This window comes from Lonchura striata, chromosome 2 (assembly GCF_046129695.1).
Source record: "Lonchura striata isolate bLonStr1 chromosome 2, bLonStr1.mat, whole genome shotgun sequence".
Taxonomy (NCBI): domain Eukaryota; kingdom Metazoa; phylum Chordata; class Aves; order Passeriformes; family Estrildidae; genus Lonchura; species Lonchura striata.
The window spans coordinates 114,235,754-114,259,166 of record NC_134604.1 but is presented as its reverse complement, the minus strand read 5'-3'; the positions used below and the strand labels follow the sequence as shown (position 1 = coordinate 114,259,166).

The 23,413-nt window shown below is 43.3% G+C and overlaps 1 protein-coding gene across 2 annotated transcripts in view; it reads right to left on the bottom strand.

Moving 5' to 3' along the window:
• Window positions 1–23,413, bottom strand: part of ERG (ETS transcription factor ERG) — a 59,253-nt gene that overhangs the window by 24,236 nt on the left and 11,604 nt on the right. For both annotated transcript variants that reach the window (XM_021527469.2, XM_021527470.2), the window contains exon 2: window positions 4,027–4,247. In XM_021527469.2, the coding sequence (XP_021383144.1) occupies window positions 4,027–4,247 (221 nt within the window). The remainder of the gene's footprint in view (window positions 1–4,026; window positions 4,248–23,413) is intronic.

Genomic DNA, 23,413 nt, shown 5'->3' with positions numbered 1-23,413 from the left:
AGCCTGCCTGAAAAAGATGGATTGCCTACAGTAAATGTCATTATTCCAAGCTACCTTTGTGTAGTGCCACCCATGGGCATGGCAAAGCCCCGTGGGTGAGTGTATTCCAAGTTCACTGGGAAATCCATGGATTTATAAATGCTGTTTAAGCAGTACCCAGAGCCTCATGAGAGCATTTCCACGGGGTGAATTTCTCTCCAAATGCATGACATGAATTGCACTCATTGTGGCAGAATTGCTTGTGCCTGATTTGATTGAATACATAAAGAATAATAAAAAACAAAGTACCAGTGTGGCATATGCAACTTCCAGATTTACATTACAGGGTGAATCTTTTGCCTGACCCAGAAGCAATAAATAGCAGCAAACAGGATTGTTTTATTCAGGTGAAAGATTGACTGTAGGGCAGCACAAAAGGTCTCATAAGATTTATGTACCTGGGAGGAACAGAATTAATGTACTTAGAGAAACTCCATTTGATACCACCTGTGAAAACCTGTATTATATCTGCAATAACAGCCAGGTAAATGGCAGCTTTAATTCAAACTTTTCTTGCTTTATTTAATTTAAGGTGAGCCCCCAGGCTGTATTTCGTGGTGCTGGGCTGCAGGGTTTATCTTGAAAAATACTGTTATTGTTAAAGAAAAGTAGGTAGCTAATCCCTGTGCAGCACACTGAAAATAACCCTTTAATTTCATTCTAGTAGCATTTCTCTGGTATTCACAGGAATGCCAGCTCTGAGACTGTTAAATTTTGGAATTTAATGTAGGGCAATTGCAGCCAAAGTGTGTCTGGGGAAAGTCCTAGCAGAGGGGGCACATTCCTTCTCTGAGTGGGTGCTAAACTGGGGATGTCTGAGGGGTTCAGTATGCTCCCAAAATTTTATACCCTCCTCCAAAGCACAGAGCATGTGGCCAGGAAGCACTGACACAGGGAGAAGGGAGAGCTGAACAACAGAGAAATTGCAAAGTTAATTTCTCCTTGGCCACCAGTTTGTGGGATCTCATTCCCTGCTTTGCATCCTGAATTATTCAGCTCTGCCCTGGAGAACCTCGGGGCAGCACTTGCACAGCTCTGCAATGTGAGGGCATATTTGAGATTCTTCTGGGACAACTTGGGTTTTAAAATGGGTCGAAACAGAGCAGGTACAGTTTTAATAAAAATGAAATGCAGTTCCAAGAGCTCCAAGTACTGCTTGTGGCAATATTGAACATAAAAAGCATTTTAAGAAGTGAGGAAATATTATAATTTAATTATATAATTTAGGGAAATATGTTTATGGACTGTAAAGGAGTGAGAATGGGGAAGGCTTCTGCAGAAAAGAAAATGCAAAGTAACTCACAGAAAGGCAAGGTAGCACAATCTGATATACACTTTGTTTTCTCTAAAACTGGCAGGAATACCACATTTCAATTCCCAGAGTGCAATAACATGATATATTACATACCCACATGTACGTGAGATTTAGAAATGCCACAACATATTTATTTTTCCTAATTAATTGGCTGTTAGTTCTCTGTTAAGATCTATTTTTTCAGGCCTGAGTTAGGCCCCATAAAATAAAACTTCTCTGATGAAATAAACAGTGTCTTATAAAGACAATGATTTTTAAAATTGTTTTTTGTTTAGTATGAGCATGCAATATTTTTTTGTTCTTCTGCTAATCTTTTTTATAGCTTGTAAGCAATTTTTTTTTTTTCTCAGCAAGTCATGCCTTAGGACATGTATCAAAGTGAGAATTTTCCTTGCTGCCTCCATTTAGGAACACTGCATTGATCTTTCAACAGGGAAGGCTGTAAAAAAAATCAAGATTAATAAACAAACACCTTCCACTGCCCCAGGCTTCTCCAGCCCCAGTGTCCAACCTGGCCTTGGGCACTGCCAGGGATCCAGGGGCAGCCCCAGCTGCTCTGGGAATTCCATCCCAGCCCTGCCCACCCTGCCAGGGAACAATTCCCAATTCCCAATCTCCCATCCTCTGGCAGTGGGAGCCATTCCCTGGGTCCTGTCCCTCCAGTTGCTGATGAAGGGTCCCTCCCCACAAGCACAAGCATTTCATGAGGATGGTGCAGGCAGTTCTGAAGGAAATGAAGGCACCTTTACTCAAAAAGGGGAATTTTGGGAGCTGAAACTGCAGCCACCTCCTGCTATTGACTGTGCAGGGAGCCACAGCATCCTCCTGAGTGCTTCAGTATGTGCACATACTAATAGAAAATAGCAAAAAGAAGGAGGAAATACAGAATCATGGAATATCCTGAGTTGGAAGGGATCCACAGGGGTCACTCAGTGCCACCCCTGCCCTGCCCAGACCCCAAAATCCCACCCTGGGCATCCCTGGCAGCGCTGCCCAAAGGCTCCTGCAGCTCTGGCAGCCTCGGGGCCGTGCCCATTCCCTGGGCAGTGCCAGCACCTCTGGGGAAGAACCTTTCCCTAAAACCCACCCTAAACCTCTCAGCGACAATTAACTCTGATTATCTGCCCTAATGCACTTTATGGAATTTATACTGAGGGAAACTGTGATCAGTTCTCTTACAGAAATGCCAGCACAAATACTTCAGAGGCAATTTTAGGCATCAAGCAAGACTGATTTTGAATAAATACACAATTTATGATTATACATGTGCATTTGCTTAGCACAAAAATAAAATTAAAAATACGTTGGAATAGATTAAAGACATCGGAACTTCTGAATAAGCAACCTTATAAGAAGACTTCTTCTAATTCTTGGTAACTTCAGCTTCCCATTTATTTCCACATATCTCAAATCTTTGACTACTCACTGGAAATTCTGATTTGACTTCAGCACAGTTTCCATCCTCACCACAGAACAGAGGAGGTGTGATAAGCTGGCAGACCACTTTGCCCTGCCTGTGGTGCTCATCACATCAGCACAGCAAGTGTGAACAGCAACCACAGAGCCCAGGGCTGAGGTTTTCCTGACCAACCGACCCTGGGAGATGAGATTAAAGCTCAGGTGTTTGTGACAGAGAGATGTGAAGCACGGGCTCCACTGGTACATCACCAGCAATTGTCAGCAACTGACTCTTCTGGACCTCTGCCCTCCAGCAACACCAAAGGAAAACTGTTTTGACAGGCAGGCATTTTAAACAGGAAAGCACTTGTTTGGATAGCTTCCTTAAAAATAAAAAATCTTCATTGTGTTTCTTCAGGTGTGCCAAGCTCCTAAGCTTGGGAAAGCCATCAGCCAATATCCAAAAATCCACTGCAATACCTTTGCAGACTAACTGATACAAGCCTCCTTTATGGTGACATTCCCCAAAAAATGTCCTGAGACAACAGCAATGCACAGACTGACTGTGGCTACTGCCTGTTGAGTTATTTATTTTTCTGTTCCTTTCTTCCCCCCTGCCTGCCTCCATATTTATGTTGTTTTTTCAGCATGAGTTCTTAAATTCAACTCCACTTTTTGGCATTGCGTTTACAGTAACTACAAAGGGAAAGATCGACAGTTCTCTCCCTCTGCCATGACAAGATTTTGTTTCCAGTGTTTCCCTATTTGGTTATCTCTGGAGCAAAGACAACTGCCCAAATTGCTGGATTTGACAGCTTCCATGGAGTGTTACATCACACACACCACACCCTTCCATGGATCAATGGTGCAGCTCCAGGCTATAGCAAATCCCCGTTTTATTAACTTTAATATGCGCTCTTTCACCTGGTGTGCAAAGCAAGTTCACATCCAAAATTAAAATTATTAACTTTAATATGTGCTCTTTCACCTGGTGTGCAAAGCAAATTCACATCCCAAAATTATCAGCAGTCAGAGGAAAGGTTTTGCACAAGCTCATGAGAAGTTTGTGCCCGTAGCACCAATTTAGACTCTCTGTAACACCTGAACAAGGCTGGCAGGTCAAGGTAGGGCAACCTGGAGCCTTCTGGGATGGCAGCAGTGGCCAGGTGGGATATCCTGAGGCACCTAAAATGGTGCTAAATACACAGATTTGGACAACTGAGGCACACCCATCACAAAAATCCCTGTTCTTGAGCCACCACCAGCCTCATTACCTTGACCCATTAACCTGGTTGGGGTTACACTCCATCTTGATGGTGACTCTGGCCGGGGGCTGTGACAACCAGTCCTGCTGGGGGACACGTGGGCTCATCTTGGAGGTCTGCCCATATTCACTGGAGGAGGAGGAGGCCGTCATCTCTGTCTTGACGAGGTGGGGTGATCCGTAGGCACACTCGAACAGGGACTGGTCTTCGCTCACCACCGATAACGCTTCCTGCAAACCACAGAAAGGTCAGGGCAGCCACGTCTCAGGGCAGGCATCACAGTGCTCCCTGAGGAAAAAAGGGCTTGTCCATCTCACAGGGAGGTGGACAGCCTCGTGCACCATGTTAAAAATAGGTTAGATGTTAGGGAAAGGGTGATAAAGTACTGGAACAGGAGGTGGTGGAGTCACCATCCCTGGGTGTGTTTAATAAAGCCTGGATGTGGCACTGGGTGCCAGGGCTGAGGCTGGGTTGGACTCGATGATCTCAAAGGTCTCTTCCAACCCAGTGATTCCGTTCTGTTCTTTTAGTTTTCAGGCACTGTTGCCATTGAAGGTGAGGACCTGTGGGGACAGATGTTGCCAGCAAATGACAGGAGGACAGGAGAACTTCTCCCTGGGAGACCCTCCCAGAGCAGCTGAGCAGAAGCACAAATGCTACCAAACATTGGGAACAGAGGAGAGGGCAGGGTGGGCAGCAACGCCCAGGTCTGTGGGGTCTCAGTAGAGATGCAGAGGGTGAGATCTGCTGAATGCAGCAAAAATTGCTGCCCCTGAGAGGAGCAACCGAAAGCCAGGTTCTGCTGACCTGCTGGGATCCTCCTTTCCTTCCTCAGGGACCCAGCCAAATCCTTTCTGGACCAGGAGCCAAGAGATCTGGGCACAAGCTCTAATCCAGGGACACCGTGCCCACCAGCCACTTCCCTCTCATGGCAACTCTTCCTGGTGGAAACCCCACTCTGGAGCTGTGGGAAGGGCTCTTCATGGCAGCACGGGGTCATTGAGGGCAGCAGGATGTCACCACATCTGTCTGGAGGCCACACAGACACCAGAGGGAGGGACAGTGACCCTCTATCCCCGCTGCCAAACGTTCCTGCTGGCACCAGTCCCTTCCCTGAGCTATCTGGAGCTGAGTCTTGTGAGTGAGGCAGTGCCTGTGGCCACCACGTCCATCAGGAAGTGTGGGAAGAGCTGAAACCTTGAAGGGACACATCCCACTTGAGATAACTCCCCAGCCATGAGAGCAGGTCCAGGCTGCCACACTCCTGCTGTCCTCCAGCAGTGCACAGGCTCGAGGGGAACCCTCCAAAAGCAGAATTCAGAGGAAACCCACCTTCTCCAGGGGTCGTTTTGGGGGGACAAGGTGCATAAGTGTGCAAATTCAAGCACTGGAAGTGTGAATACCCCACTGGAAGGGGCTGCCCAGGGAGGTGCTGGAGATCCCATCCCTGGAGGTGTCCAAGGAGCACCTGGACGTGGCACTCAGTGACAAGGAGGGCATCGGGCACAGCTTGGGCTTGGAGGGCTGGGAGGGCTTTTCCAGCCTTGGTGACCCACTGTGTGACTCCATCCTGCCATCCTGGCTGCAGGGGGGCAGCCCAGCACCTCCTCCCTGCCCTTGTGGGGACAATCCCCAGCCCTGGGCCGGCGAGGAGGCTCCGTGTGAGCCCGGGGGATGATGGCAGCTGAGGAGGAGGCTGGGCCAGCTGGCCATGGCTGCGAGCGTGGGGGCCAAGGATCAGGGGGTGGGGGGAATCCTGAGCCAGGCTCGGGGCAGGGAGCTCCGTGAGGCAGCGTGGGTGGGCTGTGCTCCTGCCAGATCTGCTGCTGAAGGCCAGAAATGCATGGTCCTGTCGGCAGAGGAGAAGGGAGAGAGAAAAAGGGATGGGAGTTCCCCAGCTCTGGGAGGACGGGTGGTTGTCTGCAGGCTCCCACCCTCTCTGGCTGCTGGAAAAGGGCTTTGCCGAGCTCCAGCAGTCACACGCTGCCCTAAAAATCAGTGTTTGCTCATTTTGAGACCCATGGGGTGACCCTTGCAGATGTTCTGTGCAGAGGGTAAGAGCTGGACTTCCTCCTTGTGGGTTTCTGTTCTGTGATTCTGCATTCCTCCTTTTCATCCCCCTGGTTTGGGAGCCCCTGGGCTAATATTCATAATTTGCTCTGCATTTGCAAAGGTGAGGACGTCACTTCTAGCTTCTTACTGCTTATGAAAACTGAGATCACCCCTTAATCTCAGGGTTTGGGGAGTGGGATCTCAGGCCCTTCAAGCTCCTTGAGACTCATGATTGAATTACTAACACTAACACAGGGTTCAGGCAGCGATCTGCACCTTTTACTGCTGATTTTCAGACATCACCTGAGTGCAAAGATCAACACTGGGCTGCCACCAGTGACTTCTCAGTTGCCACCTTCTGGGTTCTGCACAGTCTCCCACCAACCTGCAACCAGCTACCTCAGCCTCTTTGTTTCTGTGAGACAAAAAGGATGCCAGGATAACACCTCCCCTTTTTGTCATGCCTCTCATGGCAGAAACCTTTGCTGTTGGTGGGCTGAAGGTTTTCTAAAGAGCCTTTTCTGAGAAAACCTGCAGACCAAGGAGGGGAGATGGCCTTTTGAATAAATACAAAATATGAGGGATGGGAGATGGCCACTGGTACCTTGGTGTTTTAATTTATCTTTTTCTGGTTTTATTATTTCCTTGCTGAGAGGTCTACAGTCCATGATACAGAGAAATGGTCACTGGCAGGTGAAAAGCAATAATGTGGGTTAAGGATGGATTTGAAAGGGGAGGGTCTTGATGGTTGGCACAGTGGTGGTAGAAGGTTGTTTCAAGGACATGGGAAAAGCTCACACAAAGGATAAGGGGAGGAGTGCATAGAAGGAGAAATTAAATAGAAGGCACACTAGTAATAAGAAACCAGAAAGAGGAGGAGAGAAGAATCCAACAATTTGAGCATGAAGAATTTTAATCTTGTAAAAGACAAAGATTTCAAATGAAAATGAAGAAACTTGAACAGTTCTTTAAGGCCTTCAAAAATTGGGATAAAGGGAAAGGAAAATAGGGAGCAGAATACTCTGTAGATAAGACAGGAGTGACCACAGTATCAAGAGGTGAGAAAATATGAGGCAATGTATTTTAGCAAGAGAATTACCAAAAGACTCAATTGAAGAGTTAGGTAGCTAAATTTCAAGAAAATTATTTGTGGGAATTGAGTAGGGATAAATACAAAATATGAGAGATGGGAGATGGCCACTGGTGCCTTGCTCCCCAAGGATTTTTCCCTGGCTCCACTGAGAGACAGCAGTAAACTTAATGTGCTTGGATAGTAAAGTAGCAGGGATCACGTAACAAGAACTAAAGCAAGAAGATATTACACTGGAAGGAAAATAAAGAGTTCTTTCTCAGCAGTCCATGAGATTTTTTCATCAAATAACTCCCCAAAATTAAATATATATGTGTACACAAGCACAGTCTGGCCAGATGATCACAATGCATCCCATGCCTGACACTACTGAAAGCACAGTTCCCTCTTTTCTGCCCCAATCCATGAGATGAAAAACACATAACAAAATGTTAATTTTGAAACAGTTAGCTCCAGTAAATATACTAAAGTGTGAATTATGCAGGAGACAGCTTATACAGATTGCAAATAAAACATTATTTAAATCTGTAAAACAGTTGCTAATGGTCAGGCATCAAGCACTATCTAATTTATTTATTTCTCATTCTCCCCCACAAAAGTGACACAAAGCAAAGTTTTCTGGTTCCTATTAAAAATGACTCCACATAATGGAAGTTAATTTATAGATATTTAGGGTAAGTAAAGATGTAAAAGACAAGTAAAGATGTAAATGTAAAGAACAAGAAAAAAAAGGTTTTCTTTTTATTGCCATTACTAATGACAACAAACACTGCTTGTACTGTGGGTGTCCATTATGCTGCCTGAGAGGGAAAATGCAAACTTCTAAACTTCCTGACGAGCATTGTAAATGCTGGAAATACAAACCCAGTCACCTAGAGCTGTGTGAAAATCTACAACTATGGATACAAAACAAGACAAACATAAATGAGCCCAAGAGACAGACTGAAACTTCACGCTTCAGAGGAGAATTCATGGAGAAAGCAAGCTCAGGCTGAGTTTGGCTGTGGGTTAGCAGCACTCATCTGCTCTCCATCCTGCTGGTTATCAGTCAGTGCTCGCTGACAGGCCTGGGAAGGCTCTGGAGGAATCACGGAGCTCCTGCCAGCTTTGTGTGCTGTGGGTCGGGCGCTGTGTGGAGGCTCATTACTGTGCACTCCACAGCACCCTCTGACATTGGTGGCCGGTCTGGAAGGACAGCAGGACATGGACCATCCTCCCTGGGTGACAATAACTGTACAAATCCTGCATCGAAGCCTTTTTGCAGGATGTTGAGGAGTCAGCACAATTACAGAATGTGGCCCATGCTGGGGTTACCCTCATGTCCTCTTCAACCTCTCTTTCCACTCAGTGATCTTGAATCAGAGAATCAAAGAATGGTTTGGGTAGGAAGGGAACTAAAATGTCACTTCATTACACCCCTGCCATGACAGGGACACTTCCACTGCCCCAGGCTGCTCCAGCCCCAGTGTCCAACCTGGCCCTGGGCACTGCCAGGGATCCAGGGGAATCTGGGAATTCCATCCCAGCCCTGCCCACCCTGCCACGGAACAATTTCCAATTCCCAATTCCCAATCCAGCCCTGCCCTCTGGCAGTGGGAGCCATTCCCTGTGTCCTGTCCCTCCATCCTTGTCCCCAGTCCCTCTCCAGCTCTCCTGAAACCCCTCCAGGCCCTGGTAGGGCTCTGAGCTCTCCCTGGAGCTTCTCCTCTCCAGGTGAGCACCCCCAGCTCTCCCAGCCTACTCCAGAGGGGCTCCAGCCCTGGGATCAACTTAGACCACTTGAAAGGTGAGGATCTGTGGCCCAGGCTGTTCTGAACCCACTGCTAGACCCAGAGATGCTGAACAACCAGAACCCAACCTGGCCGAACCACCCCTGAATCTCATCCTGGAGAAAAGCATGGAAATAGTAGCAACAGGAAGCATTTCCCAGTTCCACAGGAATGTCTGATAATGGGCATAACTTGGTGTCCCCAAACTGTGAGCTCTGAAAGGAAGGCTCCAACAGCAAGCTGCTGTGCTGGAACAGCTGACAGAAAGCAGTGTGGGTTATCTCTTTCCTAAATACAGGGACTTCAAAATCTGTTTTGTGTTATAATCACAGATGCAAGCTCCTGGACCAAATCTAATATAAAAATTGTCAGAACCCACCAGCATGAAAAAAATAGCGGCATGGTCTGGCCACGTGTAAATGTAAACAAAGCTATTAATGCTGACAATGTTTGGCAAGGTTTTATTACATATGGATGCCAGTTCTATTCCTAGTAAATGCTTTTCATTACTCATTTACATGTTAATCTCTTTTTCTCATCCATATTAATGCTGTCTCTGGAGCAGTTTGGCAACATCAAGCCATAAGTGGGATTAAGAAATGTAAACATTAACAATTATTACAAAATAGATGCATTACAGGCTTCTTTCAGTTTTGCAAAGGTTTGGACCTTTTTGACAATAATTTTAGCAGTGAATGGGTCATCTTCCTGGATTTCACATGATGCAACATATTCTCATGACATGTCAGAAATAAAGCCTTTAATTACTAGTACTTAATAATTGGAGTAAAGGGATATGAAGAAAAGAACACATGGAGCTTAAAGGAAAAGGCAGGAAGGGTCTTTCATGGAAGTCTGTGAAGTAGAGCTGTTGGTATTTGAGGTCAATATTGAACATGAATTTTCTTTATTTCATCTTCCTTTCTCCATATATTTCCCCTCATGACATCACAGGAAAAAAAAAAAAACAACCAAAAAAACCCACATAACCCAAACAAACTCGCGTTCCTTCATTATATTCTTTTTATATTTTAATTGCTTGTACTATGGCAAACCTGGCCTCTCCTTTGGACTTTCCGTACTAATGATAAAAGAACAAAACGATTTCTCTGTTTGGTTTTGACTTACACTTCACTGATAAGTTTAAAAAAAGGAAAAGAATAACAGACTGACAAATCTGTAGAACAATAGGTACAGCAACGCCTTTAAAGTAGGCATAAAGTCATTAGGACAAAGGTGTTTACTTAATCAAATGCAAGATTACTTGGCCTAGAAACATGAAGTTACAGGAAATGTGATTGAAGTAGTTCCCATCATGAGAAGCACATGCAAGCTGCCCTCTCCTTCAAGTGCAGTGTCAGGAACTCAGGACAAAGACTTTTTTTTTTCTCTAAAGTTTGGTCAAACTTAGAGAAAAAAACTTAGAAATGGCTACACAAGACAAGAAGGTGTGTGGCTGTGCATTAGGATTTGCTTGGAATGAGGGATATTGGGGAATAAACATGGTAGCAGGATTTTAAAGTATTTTAGAGGCCACTCTAACCCAGGGGTTAGACTGGACAATGGTTTTAAACTGTGATGTGTTTTGTTGGTATTTTTTTCATGAACTGAAGGGGGGCAGGTTTATGTTATATTTTCAGGAGAAATCCTTGGCTGTGAGGGTGGTGAGGCCCTGGGACAGGCCACCCAGATAAATTATGGATTCCCCATCCCTGGGAGTGTCCAAGTCCAGGTTAGATGTGGTCGGGCAAGAACTTCCACCCAAGGAGGAGGATGAATGAGGGGACACAAACACAACAAAACCCCCCATTGTACATCGAGATGCTAGAGAAATAAAATGCATTTTTTGCTTCTTCAGACAGCATTCCCAGACTCCCAAAAGGACTTGTTACCCTTCGCTTACAACAACACTGCAATAAAGAACTTTTAATTAACTTTGCCATGTGCACTGCATTTATACAATCTATTTTTTGACACCAGTTTTATACTATTTCTCCTCAATGATGTAAACACATATTTCTTCTCTAATCTGATTTAATGATAATACATAGGTAAGCACAAGCTTTGACCTCCCCACAGCCACAGTCCATTCAGACATGGGCTGTTTCTTATAATTTCTCAGATGTCCACAGGTCAGAAAACCCTCTCTGTTCTACAAAGAATTCTGACATCCTGCAACTTATTTTCATTCTAAATTAAACCAAAAGCTGTTATACAAAAACTTTCACCAAACTGTTTATTATGAGGATTAATTGTAACGCACCAGCGTGTGTTTTGCAGATGTTAAAACTTTCTAATGAGCAGTCACATTTGGAGAGGACCTGCATTTTCTGAGGGAAGATTGTTCTCATCAAGGCCGTGCAATTAGCTCCTTAAGTGTTTCCATGCTTTAGTGCTCTCAGTGTCCCTTGTATACCTGATACCATTGGTTATTGAAGGTTTGTTGATGGAACTTAGGCTTGGTTTAGGGGTTCTCTGTGGTGGCAAAGTTTCTCTTCTAACATGTGCTTTTAAAGAAAATTTAGCAGTTTTTTGTTGTTTGGTCTTAAGGTAGTTTATTGTAAGCTATCTAAAAGATTATCTTCTTTGGTTACTGTGGTTTGGTTAGCAGCTTAGGCAGAGGCACACACACCTTTGACACTCTTTTTGACTTTTTTTTTTGCTCTTTGGCTGCTGTTATTTTTTTATATGATACATTACGTGATAAATGTTTACAGGTTTTTTTAATACTTATTATTTATATTAAATGGTGCTCTTTTATTCTAAATTAATCTATGAGTGCTAACATTATCAAGAACATGGAGGCAAGGAAGAAGAAAGAGGAGGAACAGGACTGGCTTATATTCTTCCATCTTAAAACTTCTGACCCTTATGTACAAAGTAAAAACCCCCCTGTACAGGTATTAAAACCTCCTTGTATAGTACTAAAATATTCTTCCCTTTACTTTGTAACTACTTTTACTATAATATCTAAACTTTTGTGACTTCTTGTTTTTCCTGTAAAGTTGGTAAATTATTCTATGGCTCAAACTCAAAATCACAGCTGTTTCCAGCTGCCTGCCAGGGTGTCAAATGCTTCTGACCTGGGCCCGGGACCTCCAAAAATGTCTGAGGGACATTTTGATTTCCAACAGTTTGTAAATTGAATTACAGCTGTTGCTGAAAGAAAGGACAGGTGAGAGTGTGGAGGAGAGTACAGAGGGCACACGATTTGAGCAAGTCACTCTTCTTGCTTGCTGCTTTTCTACCCTATCCTCCCTCAGACTGCATCTTCTGATGTAGCTGCTCATCTGGAGTGAAAACCTAATTTCAAACAGGCCAGGAATGCCATTTCCAGGCTGGAGGAGAGGCTGGACACCAGAACCTCCCCGAGCAGTGGGAACTCTTCCAGCCTGAGACTCTGCTCACGTCTGCAACAGGCACCACTGCACGAGGAAACAAGCTGGGGTTGAACTGCTTCAAGAGCCAAAATTTGCAGCCCTGCTCCAAAGCCGAGCCTTTGAGCCTCAGATTCATTGCATCCAGCAGCAACTGGGTGAAACAAAAAGGCAAATGATTGATGTTTTTGCCTTGCTGTAGTTTATTAATCATGATGCTTGTACAAGTCTGTCCTGACCGTTTGCAGAAGAAGGATATTCAATATGGTGTGGGGAACATACTGGAAAAGGTTACTGCTTAAAATGCAGTCACCTGAGTCAGGAATTGCAACACACATCTGGAATATGTTTTCCTTCTAAATCTCCGAGTCTTGGATTCATTAGATCAGACAAAAACCCACATATTATATTCATGAGGAGAGTTCAGGAACAACAAAAAGCCTTGGCAAGTACAAGATAGGAAAGACAGATGTTGTCCTCACCTCCACCCATGAGAATCTGATTGCCAGCTCAGCCAACATCCTCCAGCTCCTTTCAGGGAGCACTTGGAGACTCCGTGTTAATCCAAACACAAGCCTGGTGCTGCCACTTATCAGCTCTCCTCACCTCTTGCTGAGAAAAATACAAGGATGTTTGGAGGCCCACTTGAAAAAAGGAATAATCAAGCATCCATCACACTGATGTTATGGAATTGCAGGCTAGATTAATTTCTGGGAAACGGCAGCAGATGTTTTTGAGGCCTGATCCTGCAGCGCTCTTTGCGTAACTCTGACTTCAGCGCTAACGTGGGCAGAGGCCTCGTGGCTAAGCCCAAAGGCTTAATATCTTCTGTCTTAATGAACAAGTTCTGAAATACTATAAATTTAAATGCAGACCCTGGTGCCTTATCACAATTTCTAATAAACTGTCATTCCTGAAATGTCAGCAAACCATAAGGTAATATTCACAGCATGAGCCATTCAACTCCATGTCTGCAAGTGCTTCAGAAAATAAATTTTAAAAATCACCATTTTGTTATTGCAGATGGTGAAACTGTGGGCAGAATTACTAAAAATTGGTCTTAGAAAACATATCTTCCTCGTGCCAAGCTGTGTGCTGTGTTTGGGACTACCCTGTATTTCACACATTAAAATTATCACACTGAGTAGAGCCCTTTCCAGAGCAGGCAGGAGCACCTGATTTAAAGAGTTACCATTTCACAATCAGTTATTTCATCTACAGTTTTTATCTGTCAGCAAAGTGCAAATAAATAGTTTAGCACCAAGATTTAATATATGGAAGTAGGAAACTCTTTTATAGATGCCACAGAGATGAAAACTTCCACCCTGCACCTATTTCAGCCCTTCTCAACACCTGAGTGGGCTTCAAGCTGCTTGGAAGAATCTCTGCCCATTCACAATGACCAGAGAATTGCAGCAGGCTCCTGAGTGAAAGTGAACCTCAAAAATCTCATCCTGCATGAGCAAAGTGCAGGAAAATTATTTAAAACACTGAGGCAGCAGCAGGTTTTATCAGCTGCACCACGAGCTGAACGAAGAGGGTGCAGGGTTGCAGCAGCACAATGATCAGAATACGTATTCCTGAATGATTGTGTCAACCTTAAATCACCAGGGCTGGAAACAATACAAATATATCCTGCAGATTGTATATTGCATACAATATATTGCATTTTTAAAGAAACTGGAGCTTTGTATGCTTATTTTAGCACTTCCATCCATGGAAAGAGCTCGAGCAGTGATGTTTGAATGACTTTTTTTTCAGTCAATACAATAGACTTCTCATTCTTTTCATCTTGAGAGTATTGTCAATTATAAATGTTGAAAGCTTAAAATTTTTGCTCCTTCATGCTTGGCTGTTGCGTTCTAGGCCTTCAAAATGCCTAGAAAACTGAGGAAAATTTGATATAGAACCCTCGAATTCCTATCTCAGCCCAGGGCTAGTCTGTTTCTGCTACTTTGCTTTTCTAGTACAGGACTGTATCAATCTGAAGGAGCAGCCAATCTTCTACTTAATTTAAAAATAAAAACATCTTGAGTAGTTTTTTTTTTTTTTTAAGTAACCTTTGCAGCAAAAATTTGTTTTGCAAAGCAGATTGCAGGTTTGTAAAGTGGCCCAGAGCCCAACAGGAAGGGAACTGAGGCTGCACACACCTGCTAGGAGCTAACAGATCAAAATTATACCAGGAAAGAACCTTGGGAGAGAGTCTTGGGACCAAGCAGTGCCCAAAACAAGGCACTGATCCCATTCTAGACCATCAGTCTTATCCATTTCTTTATTCCTTTTAATATCCTTTACTGGGGTTTCTTCAAGAATTACTGTGTGTTAATCAGAGTTATTCTCTGTCTAGAATTAAAGCTTTTCCTTGTACACAGTAACTACCCTCAATAAAGTTTGGAAACTTTACTGAGAAAATTTTTAACATTATTTTTTTAGCCTTATTCATAGATCTGCCCAGTATTATGGTACCGTGTGAAACTCTTTTCTCTACTATTTAAAGAAAATTATAAGGTTATATATTACATTTATAATTTGTCCTGCTACATTTAATATTTGTTCATGGTGGTGGGTTGACCCACCACAGATAAATTTTATGTATAATTACATAGTCCTATTTTATATATGTTATATATATATATATACACATTTATATTTGTATGTTTATATATGTTATATATATAAATGTACATGTATATTTGTATGTATATATATTATATATACATATATACACATATATATGTACTATAGATATTACACATATATATACATATGTAATATATATATTACACACATATATAAATATATATGGGTTTTTTTAAAGTATATAATATATATTTATATACACACACTCCTAAGTATATGTACACATGAACATTTTTAGACGATCCCACCCTCAATCTCTAAGGAAATTTTAAAGTAAAAATAACTGAGGCGTTAAAATACATTTCCTTAAAGCATAGCATGCACCAAGGACAAGCTCATCAGCCAAGTGATTAAACATGTATGGGAAGGAATGAAGAGATCTTAACAACCACTGAACTGAGGAAACCTGGGGAAAAAAAAAATGCATCCAAACGAGCTTCCTTTGCAGTGAAGCTTCGTTTTTTAGGAATGGCTGAGAGCATTAGGGAAGCAGCACTTGGATGGGGGCCAGGAGCTGAGCTCCTCGGTGACCCATCACTTCCCTGCGGGGTCTGAGCGTGGTGTTTGTGCACGTGCACACGCCAGGGTGAGCGTGGCTGTGTCACCCGGGGGTCACTCCTCTTCCTGCTGGGAATTCTGCACTTACGGGGCAGCCTCAGCTCCAAATATCCCCTGGCCCAAGGAAATGGCAGGGAAACAAAAGGGGGTCTGCTGGGTGTGGGAGCAAGCCCAAGCAGCTGGCAAAATCTCAGATGGTTCAGGGAATTCACAGAATTACCAAGTTGGAAGAGACCTTAAAAATCACCGAGTCCGGCCCATGCCCTAACACCTTCACTAAACCTGTGTTCACCTTCACATTATTTAAAACTTTCAATTTGCTATTCAGACAGCACTGACCACATTCAACTCTTGTGAATCTCCTTGCTCAAAAGCCTCTGGACATGCTGCTCGAGCCATCTTTATTTTTATGGATGTTTTCGTTCACTTCCAAGTGTATTTTGTCTTGATGTAATTCTTCCCTGGCAGGGTGGGCAGGCCCTGGCACTGGGTGCCCAGAGCAGCTGGGGCTGCCCCTGGATCCCTGGCAGTGCCCAAGGCCAGGTTGGACACTGGGGCTGGAGCAGCCTGGGACAGTGGGAGGTGTCCCTGCCATGGCAGGGGTGGGAAAAAGATGATTTTTAAGATCCCTTCTAACCCAAACCATTCTGATTCTATAATTCTATATATTTTACTGATTTCTCCACATTAGACAAATGGAATTAAACCACAAATTGCTATTGTTTTAAAAAAAATTTACTCTGTTAACAGTGCTCTCCATCTTTGCGCAGCACTGGAACAGAAAATCTTTTGTTTATGTTTTTCTCCCTTGCTTTTCCTCAGACACCTTTTACTCTGGAGCTCCCATGTATACACTGGATATATACATATGTACTATTGGATGCCTCTCATGGTATTCCCCATTTCAGGAGCATATGGAATATTGCTCAGATGGGTAATCCTTTTCAATTCAGAATGAACTTTCCAAATATGCCCACTGTGTATGTAAAATATGACTTCCTGTCACGATAACCTTTGCAGTGTATAGCCCAGCATACTTTCCTATAATTGTTTATAAATGAATATCTTGATTCATACTTCTGCACACATTATTTTAGTCATCTGCCACAAAACATGACTAATGAAATTAAGACAGAGTTGAATGTTGCAGCATTAAGTAATTTCTTTGGGTGCAAACACAGGAGAGTGTTTAGTGAAACAGCAATAAAGTTAAGTGCCTGCTTTTCTTCAAGAGTATTTAATTTACTCTGCTGAACCAGTATAATGTAAGAGTGTCGTTATTTTAGCTCAAACATTAACTACAATCAATCCAAGAAATTGATACTGGTTTTGATATATTGCATTTAGAGAAGTAGCCAAACCAATGGATCAGAAGAAATTGTTTTTTCATATCTAAGGCAGACAAAGTGAACATTCTTTGTTTGTCAAAAATAAATCAAAACAGAACCATCCCAAAAAGAAACTCTCACATACGCGCACAAAACAAATTGCTTTGTGACAGTGTAAAAAAAAATATCTAATCCCATTTACACCTGTGCTTTTGCTTTTAAACTAAGTCCTTATTACTTCATTTAAGCAATGTCTTTCTAAATAAAATCTTCAAAATCACAAACTATAAACAATTACGTCGGAAAAATTTCAACTGTTTCATTCTTTTTCCTTTTTTTTTTAGAGATCTGCCTGGCAAATTTAACCTTTATATTCCAACTCAAACCATTTTATGGTTGTAGGAGCTTGCAGCTCTCTGCTGAATCTCACATGCAGCAGAAACAGCTCGTGGCCCATTTTTAATTTTACATGTGAAGAAGAAAAGGAAAATGCACGTGGCACTATCTTTGATGTGGTGGCAAGAAAAATCCTGCAGCTTTTCCCTGTGGCAATATTTCTTCCAAAGGAGTAATTATCAAAGTTATCAGTCAAACTCCAGACCCTGCAGTTCTGACATTGACTGATTTTTGAAACTGCATCAACATCAGCTCCAGAAAGACAAAAAAAATCAGCTGCTGCCATTGATGGAAAAGTGAACTGAGAACATCAGTGCAAATGAAGGGAATCTCCTGTCCAGAACTGTGATCTGCATTTACCACAGCAATAGAAACCTTCAAGATGGTTTTATAAGGTGGTTTTTCCCCACACCTCACAAACAAGTGTTGAATACACATTGCAACAAGAAATGAAGCTGGGTTGATGCAAAGCTTAAGATACGCTAAAAATATATTTTTTTTATTCGCTTTTCTTTGGGCTGTATTGAAAAATGACCCCAAAAATGTCTTTCCACACTGTAATCCAGGCCTTCCAACATCCAGGAGAGGCAGAGAGGTATGCAGGCTGTTTCTCTTTTATTGTTTCCCCAAACAAACCCATTTCCTACAAGCTGTTCCCATATCTTTCGTGCCACGTCCAGCTTCCCAGAAAAACAGCAGGAAAACAAAGTGTGAACTCCAAACAACCCATTTCCCCAGAACAATGTGCCACACTAAGGGGAGAGAGAGAGATAAAGGGGAGGAGGGCTGGGGGAAGAGCAGGAGGGAGGCAGAGGGGCTGTGGTGATGCTGCCAAGGGACCTAGAGAAAAAAAGGAAGGAGGAACTTTTAGAAGTCACAGAGGGGAAGAGTCGTGAGTTGTGTAACTGTAAATATGCAACAGGCAGGTTGCCAACTATTTCAAAGGATTTGAGGTTTCAAAATCGTCGAGGAGGCTTAACTGATTTGCACTCTGGGTCTGGAGCTTCCAGGAACACCTTTACACGTCTGAGAGCCAGCAACGACCCCATTTTTATAGACTCCTCAAGCCATACTTGGTCAGCATTTCAAGCTGAATCAGTAAGGAATGTAAACAGACACCGTTTATGCTTCTCTGCAATCTAATAAAATCAAAGTATGGACTAAATAAAGCGAAATGATAGATGTTGTTTGGTACAAAGGGAAAACCAGATGAGTTTGTTCATTTAGTTCCTGGCTCACCTGAGCAATCTCCAATGCTCCTGCTATTCAGAAGGCCAAGAAAACTGATGGACTGAGCTCCCACAGGAATAAAACCATTCATTGAGACACGTGTGATAAAAGAAAATGATAAATGTTACCATGACATTTTAAAATCCTGTTCCTGTATTTGAGGGAATAAAAATAAGGAAGGAACAAATAATTTCAGCCTTTCTGGCCATGAGCATTATTCAAGTAAGAAAATAACTAGTGTGGAATCAACGCAATTGGAATGATCTTCCCCAAAGTGTGGCTTGGGCTGATCCCCCAACTGGGGCAGGAGGAAAGGGATGAGGATTCTGTCTCTGTGCTCAGGTGAGAGCCCTGAGACCTGCAGAGCTGCCCCAGCCCTGTCCCAGCACAGGAGGAGCTGGAGCTGCTGCAGAGAGCCCAGAAGAAGTCATGAAGTTGATCCCAGGGCTGGAGCCCCTCTGCTCTGGAGCCAGCTGGGAGAGCTGGAGGTGCTCACCTGGAGAAGAGAAAGCTCCAGGGAGAGCTCAGAGCCCCTTCAGTGCCTAAAGGGAATCCAAGAGAGCTGGAAGATGAAGATATGTAGTGACAGGGCAAAGGGGAATGGCTTCACACTGAAAGAAGGTAAAGTTAGCTTAGATTGGGAAGGAATTGTTCCCTGGCAGGGAGGGCAGGCCCTGGCACAGGGTGCCCAGAGCAGCTGGGGCTGCCCCTGGATCCCTGGCAGTGCCCAAGGCCAGGTTGGACACTGGGGCTGGAGCAGCCTGGGACAGTGGAAGGTGTCCCTGCCCACAGCAGGGAGTTGGAATTGGGTGATCATCAAGGTTTCTTCCATTCCAAACTATTCTCTGAATCCATGAAATCAAGAATCTGACCAGCTTTGAAATCTTTGGGTAGATTTTTTCATTGCTTCTGCAATAAAAGAGAAAAACATGGTTCCTTTCTTCTGTTGATAAAATATGCAAACCCACAGATGTTGCAGTCAGTGCAATGAAAACCCAAACACAACATTTGTCAGTGGGACCTGACCATGAAAGGTGCACTCTGCAGAGAGGGAGATGTGGGGCAACATTCATGTCACAATGTGCTGACTTCCTACTGTGCACTTGCACTTAAACTGCTGCAATTCTGCAGCAAAAAGGACATTTACAGTGCCTCAAAAGTATCTGCTAACCATGAGTTTTATGCAGTGATAAATGCAAGAAATAAATTCTGCTCTCTTGGGCACAGAACTGAGGCAAAGGATTAGACAGACCTTGGCAGAAAAGGCTTACAGCTAACACAGAAGACACACAAGCTGAGGGAAACAGATACAAAGCAGAAGTTCAAGTGTGAGCAGTGTGATTGCCACAGCCATGCCAGAGGTTATTTTTTTCAATTTGAATGACCAGAAAATAATAAATAATGAAAGGCTACTATGCATGACAGGCAAGATGTGGAATGAAGGTAAAGAGAAAAACCTGATCAAAGGGGAAGGAAAAACAAAGTTTCAGGCTGGAATGGATCTTAAAGAACATCTAATTCAAACTCCCTGCTGTGGGCAGGGACACCTTCCACTATCCCAGGGTGCTCCAAGCCCCAGTGTCCAACCTGAGCTTGGACATTGCCAGGGATGTGGCAGCCACAGCTCTGGGCACCCTGTGCTCTCTTGACATGACAGCAGGAAGGGAGCTTTTTGTGTTTTATTTTCCCCCTGAGAACTTGGCAGCCTAAAGTTTGGACTTTGACCAAGAAAAGATTTATTCTTGTATTAAGAGATCATTCAGCTCACCTGGAACACATGCAGGTAATGAGGCTTCTGTAATTGGGTGTGATTGATGCAAGGCAAGGAGTTAATTCTGATGCACATGGAGGTGTCCAGCCTCAGTCCCAGAATGGTTTGGGTTGACAAGGACCTTAAAGTTCATCTCATCTCACCCTGTGCCATGGCAGGGACACCTCCCACTGTCCCAGGCTGCTCCAGCCCCAGTGTCCAACCTGGCCTCGGGCACTGCCAGGGATCCAGGGGCAGCCCCAGCTGATCTGGGAATTCCATCCCAGCCCCTGCCCACCCTGCCAGGGAACAATTCCAGCCCAAAATCTCATCCAGCCCTGCCCTCTGTCAGTTTGAAGCCATTCCCCCTTGTCCTGTCACTCCAGGCCCCAGCAGAGTCCCTCTCCATCTTTCTTGTTGGCATCTGTGTCTGAACTGAGCATCTGTTCAAAGAATCAGTTTTTCAGGACCGTAATTTTTCAGCCAGCCAAACACAGATTGTTGAGGATTTCACATGCCAATTTTACCTAAACAATTAGCAAATTCACTTTGCTCCATCAGAGTTAACAGAAACACTTCACTGGTGTAATCAGGGCAACTCTGACTCTTCAGAACATCTTTTAAGCATATAAAAGCTTTCTTATAAGATACTTCCAGTGAGACTTAAATCTAAAACAGACCTTTAGAAACCAACTCTTTTGTAAGAATATGGAAAACAGATCTAAAGCTTCAGTAAAGTTTTTTGCTTCCTCATGTGGAGTATTTCATCACTGACCACGCGTGTTTTAAAGCTGTTTATGACCCTCTGAAGCTTCAGGCTTCAGACACAACTGTGGAGAAAACATTTGCTAGAAATATTTAACATTCCTGCCACATCTTCTTATATTCTACTTTTTTCTACAGATAGGTTTTGTATGCTGAGTACATTAAATATTGGGGACTGTGCCAATATATAACAAAAAAAAAAAAAACACTATAGTGGCATGTACAAAGAATATTTTTAAGTCAGTTATTTGAAAAATTAGTTCTTATTTATATCAAACTCCCAAGCTCCTGATTCTGTATTTCTAGGAACATCTCTTAGGATATTTTTATAAGCTTTACAGAATTTTTGAAGTGCCAGTGAAATCATCATTCCTTGCAATAAAAACCACACTGCTCATTTTAAAACTTGGTAGCTAAGAAAAATTCTGCATTACAAATTTATCTTTCATATGAGCACCTCTATTGCCATAAGTAGAACTATTTGCAAATAAGAGCTAAGAGCATCTAATTAATAGATATTTCTCAGAGCACTAGAAGAACTTCAGCATTAACTGAGCTTGGTGGCAGCCCATGCAATTTTAGTAGCTGAGCAGAACAGTGTCCCATTTCCAGTTAGATAAAAAGCTCTTAAAGGCCATTAATGAAAATTCTGTGGGAAATAGAAAAGCTTTGAAAATCACAATTAAAGTGTCTCAGATGGAGATATGAAAATAAACCAGCTGTTTCTTAAAATACAGAGTGGTTTATTCACATCACGGTGAAGATGTGTGGATGTAACTGAAAATTGTCTCTCCAGAAAATTGTCTGCCAGAGTCAGCACCCATCACATGGAAATAAAAAAGCCAAAATGTCCCATCCAGCAACAACAGGATCAAACAAGAGGCTGCTGATGGTACATTTGGGACTGTTTCCCCCCTTTATTTTCATTATTCAGAGGGGAAGATTTTCCCTTGTGAGCAAATGTTAGAAATATTTCAACAGGACCAGAATTTGACAAGTTGGGTGAACTGTGTTTCAGCTGGAAAGGGGTGTAAGATGGGTTGTGTGGAGATCATAGAATTATGGAATGGTTTAGGTTGAAAGGGATCTTAAAAATAATCCAATTCCAACCCCTGCCATGGCAGGGACACCTCCCACTGTCCCAGGCTGCTCCAAGCCCAGTGTCCAACCTGGCCTTGGGCACTGCCAGGGATCCAGGGGCAGCCACAGCTGCTCTGGAAATTCCATCCCAGCCCTGCCCACCCTGACAGGGAACAATTCCCAATTCCCAATCTCCCATCCAGCCCTGCCCTCTGGCAGTGGGAGCCATCCCCTGGGTGCTGTCCCTCCATCCCTTGTGAAAATTCCCTTTCCAAGAGAGACAAACTGTGTAAAACCATCTCTGTCCTTCACAAATGTTTGTTTAGAAGTTGAGGGCAGCTGAGGATTAAATGAAGCAAAGTCACTGCAATCAGAGTGAAAAAGAAATCAGAGGAAGAGATGAAGCAGTGCAAAATGAGACTGAAGAACCTGGTGAAGGAAAGACCATGAGTGATGAAAACCAGGCTGAAGTCTGTGATGCCAGGGGGTTCTGGTGGCTGGAGCACGGGGCAGGTGTGGAATTCAACACTCAGCCAGGGAATCTGGGAACCCCAGAGGTAACTGAGGCAATATTACAGAATCACAGAATCCCAGAATAATGAGGTTGGAAGAGACCTCTAAGATCATCAAGTCCAACCTATGCCCCAACACATCGACAATAGCACCAAGTGCCATGTCCAGTCTTTTTTTAAACACATCCAGAAATGGTGATTCCACCACCTCCCTAGGAAGACAATTCCAGTATTTTATTATTCTTTCAGTGAATTTTTTTTCCTAATATCCAACCTAAACCTTCCCTGATGTAGCTTGAGGCTGTGTCCTCTTGTTCTGCCAGTTGCTGCCCAGTGGAAGAGACCAACCCCACCTGTGCACACCCTCCCTTCAGGAAGCTTGTATTTGTATTTTGCATAGCAAATATTTAGCACAACACTTCTCTGTCTGCAAATCCAGACTTGTTTTTGGAAGTTTGGGCCTCTGTTCTCCTCTGCTTGGTCACTTTCTCGTTCATTTAAACAAGCCTGGTGATTGTAAATGATCTCTGGAACACTGGGGATTATACTTTATACTGACTTCCATGAAAATTCACAATATAATGACTTTGGTTTTCTTTTCTGACAGTGTCTGTCTAATACGAAGCTGACAGCTTCAAAAAAATTGAAAACTATGTCTTCCTTAGGACATTTAATTTCTCAAAGAACTTCCTCAACAGATTTTGTTTACCCACCTTTCACATTGGTTTGGGTTTTTTAGCAGCACTGACTGGCACTGATAATTATTGCTTCAGTTGTTCATGGAGTAGTGGGAAATTTATTTAAAATAAAATTTAAATCAAGTCCCTCCTTCTGAGAGTCTAGTTTTAC